The following is an 8,570-nucleotide window of genomic DNA, read 5'->3' on the forward strand; positions in this document are numbered from 1 at the left end:
CACGCACACACACTCAAGCATGCATACACACACTCACACACACACTCAAGTATGGCATGTTGACACGTTCATGCATACACATGCACACACACAGGCCTACATGTATGCATGCACCTGCATGTCATGCATACGGCAGGCTCTAGTGATTCTCCAGTCTCCACTAACCAAACCTCACAATCCTCCAGGCGATCTCTCCTTCAGCTGAAGCTAAACTCAAACGCCTGCAGTCTTGTCTGACTGTGGTCAGAAACCAGTTGACAGATACATGAGTGGTGTGTCAGTCTTGATGGCTAAATAAATCTCATTAGCTTGATATTTTTTGTTTTTCCTTTGAAGGCCAGACATCTGCTCTCCTCCTTCATCCTGAGATGAGAAGACAGTTGAAGCCATCTCGAGCAGTCGACCAAACAACAGCAGGTGTCGCCATTTGTAGTAATATTCTTTTGTACCTTTCATGAATCGAAAAAAGTGATGACATGGATCTATTAATAAAAGGCATGTTCTGTAAAAGTGCTGACAGTACGGAGAGGGGACTCTAGGAACTGAAAATGACATTATTTTACCAATAACTGTGCCGAGCAAGATGAAGATATCACTAATCTATTCAGGATTAGTAAAATTGTGCTTGACAACTATTCCCTTATACAGAATTGAAAAAAAAATCAAATTTCTATTGAACATTTCACATGCCGGTCAGCTGACAGGAAATCAATCTGATGTCACAATAATGATGTTCTGAAAACATGAAGAATGTCAAATTACACCCAGAACCAGGGAGCAGAACCAGGGAGCAGAACCAGGGAGCAGAGTGTGTTGTTGTTGTGTGAAGAGAGCTCGTCAAATGATCCTCTGGTTAGAATGAAGTCATTAGGACTAGAAGGAGCAGCAGGTAGAGACAGCGCTCGGCTGGGCGTACGCTTGTTTATTTGACCGCATATGTGTGTGCTTTACTCTGCCTGTGTGTGTGTGGACACACCATATGTGCATCTGGTGTGTGGCCACGTGTGTGTTACTGTGAGCATGTGTGTGTGTTTGTTACTGTGCGCACATGTATGTGTGTGTTAGGACAGTGACAGTGTAGTCCTAACCCTCACGCCCCCCACCCCAGGGATGATTATTAATCCAATAATTAAACATTTATTGCCAACAGCACCTGCTCTTCCTCTCTCCCCCCAGCCCCTGGGACCCCATCACTCTGGTCCAGGAAGGGAATAGGAGAGAGGGAGCGAGAGAGAGGGAGAGAGAGAGAGAGAGGGAGGGAAAAGATCGTCAGCGACAGAGATGGAGGGAGGGATTGATAGAGACGGAAAAGATCGGCAGGGATAGGGAGGGAGGGAGGGACAGGAGGAGGGAAAAGGGGAGGGGTAAAAGAGCAGCAGTGAATCAGCGAGGGTCATCAGATCTCGGGATTCTTCCACAGGAGAGAGGTGTTTTGTGTGTGGTATGAAGTTATGTGATTCCAGAACAAAAGAGAGCAGAGGAGGGGCAATCCGACACAGAGAGAGAAAAGACAGAGGGCTTCCTGGTGTGACGACCCCGCAGAGGCAGAACTCTTCATCCAAGAACTGGACTTTATTTGTTTTCACCCAAAAAGTCTGGAAAGATGACCTGACATATCTACAGAATTAAGTTGACAATTCCAATCAAGTTTTGTAATAACATGGACACTTCTACTCTACTCGACTGCTTCTGCTGAAGAAGGCTAAATAGAAAAGCTAAATATAAAGAACAGAACAGAAAGATTCGGCAGCACCAAACATCACACAGTCTTTCCCTCAAGAGAAGAGAGAGGGAGAGAGTAAAGGAGCAGGTTCTCGGAGTCGGAGAGGTTCTCCTCTCCAGCAGAAGGAGTGAAAATGCTTCGCTACCTAATTAAAACTCTGCTCCAGATGAACCTGTTCACAGACAGCATGAGGGATCCTTCTAACAGCAGCGACCTGCTCTTCAACAGCTCTCTGCCCTCCTTCAACACCTCCTTCCTGGAATGGGGCAACTTCACCAGCTTCAACGGTGAGTTTCCTTCCCGAAGCGCTGTGACAGCTCTGCTCTCAGCCGCTGGCATCCCCCACGCTGCTCTCCCTCTCCTCTCCCTCTACTCTCCTCTCCTTCTCCTCTCCCTCTCCTCTCCTCTCCTATTTATCTAGCTGTTTCCCATGAATAGACCACTGACACCTACTTCTCAGCTTGTCTATTATCCTGTCTTCCCTTCTCTCCCCCAATCTTTTTCTTTTCTTCTCCCTCTGTTTCTCTCTGTCTTTCTTTCTCTCTTTTTCCGCTCTCTCTCTCTCGCTGAGGTTCTGTAGTCCTGTGTAAGGGAGATGGGAGTCCCTGCTGTTTCCTATTCATGCAGTGTAGCTCTCTCTCCGTTCCTCCTATTGTCTGGTCTCCACCAGTGAGTCATCGCCTGGTGCCTGGTTGGAGGTCTGTTGTCATGCTAATGTTCCGAGTGAAAGGAGAAGGTACTCGTGAGGAAAAGTCATACTTGTCGTCAAAAAAGATCTCATGAAAGTCAGCGTGAAATTTGAATTTCATGTAAGTGTGTTTGAGTTCTTTCAAAAAAGTATTTGTCAAATCTACTGTGAGTGTTTTAAAAAGACAGTTTTCGTACCTACCTGTGCTGTTAGCTCAAGTGGAGACCAGCCTTCCTGACTCGGTTAAAACACAAACCTAAAACTTCCAGGGGAATTAGAAAATCTTAATATAAAAAATCATGGTTTATAAATTACAATTATGAGAAAAAAATCTGCAAATTTAAAACTATCTGAAAGAGTATTTATACACTTCCCTCATATGCACGGTCACCGTGGTTACAAATCCAACCTGTCACCGTGGTTACACACCTGTCAGTCACTCCCAAAAATTCTCTCCTGAGTTATGTGTCTTTGTAGTAAACTTTGTGTTGGGTTTTGTATGTGTGTGTGATGAGGAGGGTCTGTGTGTGTGTGATGAGGAGGGTCTGTGCGTGTGTGTGTGTGATGAGGAGGGTCTGTGCGTGTGTGTGATGAGGAGGGTCCGTGTGTGTGTGATGAGGAGGGTCTGTGTGTGTGTGTGTGATGATGTTTGTGTGGGCGGAGCTAATCTGAGTCTGTGGTGAATCACCTTGGAGGTGGATCCTTAATGAACTACCCTGCTCTGTCTGCATGTCTCAGCTGAAATCAATACTACATCTGGTCAACACTCACACACACGCACGGACTGTTTGTGTGTGTGTGTGATGGACAGCGAAAGTGTTGAGGTATAACAGGAGAGTCTGATGGACAGAGAGAGTGTTGAGGTAGAACAGGAGAGTCTGGTGGACAGAGAGAGTGTTGAGGTAGAACAGGAGAGTCTGATGGACAGAGAGAGTGTTGAGGTAGAACAGGAGAGTCTGATGGACAAAGAGAGTGTTGAGGTAGAACAGGAGAGTCTGATGGACAGAGAGAGTGTTGAGGTAGAACAGGAGAGTCTGATGGACAAAGAGAGTGTTGAGGTAGAACAGGAGGAGGAGCAGGAGGGAGTGGAGGGACGTCAGCCTCAGGATGCAGCTGGTCACAGCTGGTCAGCATGTGTTGGTGAGAGAGTCTACAGAGTCCCTTCCACAATCACCCTCCTCTCCCAGCACCTCCCCTCTCTCTCTCTGTATGTCTCTCTCTCTCTCTGTCTCTCTCTCTCTTTCTGTCTCTCTCTCTCTACCCCTCCCCTCTCTCTGTCTTTCTCTCTGCACCTCTCCTCCCCCCTCTCTCTCTCTCTCTCTCTCTCTCTCTCTCTCTCTCTCTCTCTCTCTCTCGGTCTCTCTTTCAGACCCCTAATGGAGTGCAGATAGAGTCAGACCTCTCTGTAAATTCCAGAGATCAGCTCCCGGGCTGGAGGGCTGCACTGTCTGAATCCATCCAGATGTTCCATCTCTCCATGATTGGTCCTCTTGATCAGACATGCCTCAGACTCGAATCAGCTCATCCTCGGCCCGTGCTGTCGTTCCTCTGAGTCCTCTGAGAGCTGCGCTCGCGTGTTCCCTCCCAAACCCCCCCGATCCAGCCGTCTCATCGACGTCTGGAAGCAGTGGAGGTTACTGGGACGCTGCACCAAGACGAGAGCAGATCGATGATCAACATATCAGGGAAGACACTGCAGCTGCTGTGAGGCTGTCTGTAGGGAGAACAACAGATATACACACAGGACCAACTGTCGAGAGGACTGAAGGACAAAGACGATGTAATAGGAAATTAGCCGAGCCGTAGAGATCAATGAGGCATGGTGCAGACAGAAGCCTCACCTCCAGACATGTCCTCAACCTGCTGAGACCAGGGTCAGGGCTGGGGACGGGAGGGAGGGCAGAGACAGAGAGGGAGACAGGAAGTGACAGGGGGAGACAGGAAGTGACAGAGGGAGACAGGAAGAGACAGACTGGAAGGCAGGGGGGATTAGCACTTATCAGAAAATCTTTAGCGTCTGCAGTACCACTGATTGGTTGTGGTATGAGGTTGGGTGTGTGTGCTGGTCCAGCTGCCCAGCTGAGAAGCTCCCTCTGGGGGAGGAGGAACCGCATGCAGCGGGTCCCCTGGAGCTTGATGTGACTCGTGAGGAAAAATCAATGCTGCCCGATAACCAATCCTGGAGATAATGGTAAATTCACTCAAACATGGTCTGTAGTGGCACACTGGGGATCTGGGATAGTTTATCTGTTAATTTCTCCTCCCTACCTCCCCTCTCTCCCTCCCTACCTCCCCTGTCTCCCCTCTCTCTCCCTCTCCCTACCTCCCCTCTCTCCCTCCCTACCTCCCCTGTCTCCCCTCTCTCTCCCTCTCCCTACCTCCCCTCTCTCCCTCCCTACCTCCCCTGTCTCCCCTCTCTCTCCCTCTCCCTACCTCCCCTCTCTCCCTCCCTACCTCCCCTGTCTCCCCTCTCTCTCCCTCTCCCTACCTGCCCTCTCTCCCTCCCTACCTCCCCTGTCTCCCCTCTCTCTCCCTCTCCCTACCTCCCCTCTCTCCCTCCCTACCTCCCCTGTCTCCCCTCTCTCTCCCTCTCCCTACCTCCCCTCTCTCCCTCCCTTCTCTCTTTATTTAACAGTGTTGTCAGTGTAGTTCCGGACCCTTGGCCACTCAGGATCCTGTGAGTCGATGGCTTTGTTGGTTTATGCGGGGAACAATACTGTTGATGGATGTGCTCATGCTGGGGCTAGTGTATTTGGTCCTGTGGTTTGGAGATAGCTGTGTTTGGAAGCACACAGTAAATATTGATGTGTTTCTGGCGATGACTTTGGGACCTTTATGGTGACTGATTTTTCTTATTATCTTTCAAATGCAGTATTGTTTTTGAGGCTGTTTTTCGTGACCTCTGGACTGTAAGATTGGATGTGAGAGCCTAGGAAGCTAGGAGGCTAGGAGGCTAGAGAGCAGGAGGCTAACTGTAAAGGGGGGAGGGCTTGAGTAACTAACATGGTTGTTATGGTAACAAGACTGAATATTACAAACACTCGGGTGTACACTCGGGTGTATTACTACACCAGGGTGGCAGTGTAGAGAGAGAGAGAGAGAGAGAGAGAGAGAGAGAGAGAGAGAGAGAGAGAGAGAGAGAGAGAGAGAGAGAGAGAGAGAGAGAGAGAGAGAGAGAGAGAGAGAGAGAGAGAGAGAGAGAGAGAGAGAGAGAGAGAGAGAGAGAGAGGACAGGGGGCAGACAGAAAGACATTTTGACAGGCATGAGGGAGGCAGACTTCAACTATATTTTTCCTTCCCAGGTGAGAATGACTCAGTAACACCCAAGAGGAGAGGAGGAGAGGCAGATGGAAGAGATGATAGAGAGATTCAAATGTTCCCAGTGAGTCAGTTGTGAGACTGACCGACAATGAGAAATAGAGTAAAGCAGAGATACAGACAGACAGACAGACACTGTGATGTGATACAGATAACCTGTGTTACTCATTTATACTCACAAAATGGGCAGTCAGGATTACATTATTAATGTGTAGCTGGAGAGCGTTTGGAAGCCAAACATGTTTATTCATCTCAGCGCCAAGTACAGCCGCTCCAGGTGTCCCCTCCTCTCCTGGCTGCACCCGCTCTCCCCCCAGACCTGCTGCCAGGACACACACACACTCACACACTCTCACACACACTCTCTCACACACACAGACATACACACAATCCTACAGGATGCCGACCAAGGAATATAGACACTTCAATAAGTACCCCCAAACACACTCATACACCCCCCACACACACTCACTCACACAGTACACACTAAACACCAAAACACAGCACCAGATAACACCGGGCATCATTAAATCTGACCTTTTCCAGTTGACTGCTGCCAGGCTGGGCCCCTGGCCGGGAGGCTGGGAGGCTGGGAGGCTTTGAGGATGGCTAGAAAGAGACTGGCTGATTAATAGCAGCTCTAAGTGGTGCCTCTCCCTAGACTGGCAGCTCTAGAAACAAGAACAGAATCCTCCCACTCCACCCTGCGCTAGGAGGGCCAGCCCTGGACACTCCACCCTGCGCTAGGAGGGCCAGCCCTGGACACTCCACCCTGCGTTAGGAGGGCCAGCCCTGGACACTCCACCCTGCGCTAGGAGGGCCAGCCCTGGACACTCCACCCTGCGCTAGGAGGGCCAGCCCTGGACACTCCACCCTGCGCTAGGAGGGCCAGCCCTGGACACTCCACCCTCCGCTAGGAGGGCCAGCCCTGGACACTCCACCCTGCGCTAGGAGGGCCAGCCCTGGACACTCCACCCTGCGCTAGGAGGGCCAGCCCTGGACACTCCACCCTGCGTTAGGAGGGCCAGCCCTGGACACTCCACCCTGCGTTAGGAGGGCCAGCCCTGGACACTCCACCCTGCGCTAGGAGGGCCAGCCCTGGACACTCCACCCTGCGCTAGGAGGGCCAGCCCTGGACACTCCACCCTGCGCTAGGAGGGCCAGCCCTGGACATGAACCTGGTCTGGACGCTTCCACACGGCTCTGTGAGCAGGGGCGGACGGTCGACCACCGAGCACCGAGCACTGTTAGAAAGGAAAGGTGAACTGTACCCTGGTGATGCTTGTGGAACAGGTGAACTGTACCCTGGTGATGCTTGTGGAACAGGTGAACTGTACCCTGGTGATGCTTGTGGAACAGGTGAACTGTACCCTGGTGATGCTTGTGGAACAGGCTGTGCAGGATGTTCTCCTCACGTAACGAGGGCTTCCTCTGGGAGGTGCCTTCTGCAGTAACTGTGAAACAACAACACCTATAACAGAGGGGGCAGCAACACTTTACAGACAGTCTGGCTTGATGAGGGAATGCAGCATCACCTAAGATGTCTTCACACACACACACACACACACACACCTTCACACACAGTCCTGATGAAGTCTGCTTCTGGCAGGTGATTGGACACATGCTCCCAGCCTCATCTTTCCTTCCATCTCTCCCTTTCCTCTCCAATCTTCTCCTTCACTGTTTTCTCCCATCTGCTCCTGCCCTCCATAATATTCCCTCCCCGTACTCCATCTCTCCTCTCCTCCCTCCCTCCCTCCATCTCTCCTCTCCTCCCTCCCTCCCTCCATCTCTCCTCCCTCCCTCCTTCCCTCCCTCCATCTCTCCTCTCCTCCCTCCCTCCCTCCCTCCCTCCATCTCTCCTCCCTCCCTCCATCTCTCCTCCCCTCCCTCCCTCCATCCCCTCCTCTCTCTGTCTGCTTCCTCCGGTCGTATTAACTTCTCCTAGCCGCATCCTGGGAGAGAGCAGAGTCCATGAATATCATTCACTCCTCACACCCTCCTGTTCCGTAAAGGCATCAAATCACTGTCATAATATCTTCATCTCTCTGTGTCTCTGCCAATCCCTGGCTTTGACACTTACACACGTGCATGCACACACACACACGCACACACACACACAGACATCTACAGCACACACACACACGCACACACACACACAGACATCTACAGCACACACACACACGCACACACAGACATCTACAGCACACACACACACACGCACACACAGACATCTCCAGCACACACACACACGCACACAGACGCACACACAGACATCTCCAGCACACACTCGATCACACACGCTTCATCCCTGTCTCAATCAGCCACATGGTTGTCTTGTCCCTGACAAGCTAATCCTGCCGCTCCTAATACCCTCCTCCAGGATCACATGCAGAATTATGTACATAACCTGATGGGAATGGAAATGAGGCTTGGCAGCGAGGCGGCCGGATCTGATCTGGCATCTGCATGTGTGAAGGTGACAAGAACTTAAGGGGAAGGAAGGAGGGAGGGAGGGAGGGGGGGAGGGAGGGAGGGGGGGAGGAAGGGAGGGAGGGAGGGAGGGGGGGAGGAAGGGAGGGAGGGAGGGGCTGAGATTGCTAATGAGAGAGACAGAGAGAGATAAGAATTGAGGTCAGATAGTTCTGCTAATTCACGGTTCTGGCAACTTTCACAAGACACGACAGAATAGAAACATGATGATGGAGGGTTGGATAGTCTGATGGGGGGCGTCGTAGGCATTACATTGACTGTTGAGGGTCACAGAGATGAAAACAGGAAACCAAGATAATTGCCAGGAAATGCTAGGTTGGAAATTACATTGTGTTCCGGATGTTTCTG

General features: G+C 51.0%; 1 protein-coding gene across 1 annotated transcript in view; it reads left to right on the forward strand.

Annotated features, from left to right (window-relative positions):
* Positions 1–1,398: 1,398 nt before the first annotated feature.
* The window catches only part of robo3 (roundabout, axon guidance receptor, homolog 3 (Drosophila)), a 77,477-nt gene continuing 70,305 nt past the window's right edge, over positions 1,399–8,570 (forward strand). The window contains exon 1 of the mRNA XM_062452992.1: positions 1,399–2,010. Coding sequence (XP_062308976.1) covers positions 1,857–2,010 — 154 coding nt within the window. The 5' untranslated portion in view covers positions 1,399–1,856. The remainder of the gene's footprint in view (positions 2,011–8,570) is intronic.

The sequence above is a fragment of the Osmerus eperlanus genome, chromosome 27 (genome assembly GCF_963692335.1).
Source record: "Osmerus eperlanus chromosome 27, fOsmEpe2.1, whole genome shotgun sequence".
NCBI lineage: Eukaryota > Metazoa > Chordata > Actinopteri > Osmeriformes > Osmeridae > Osmerus > Osmerus eperlanus.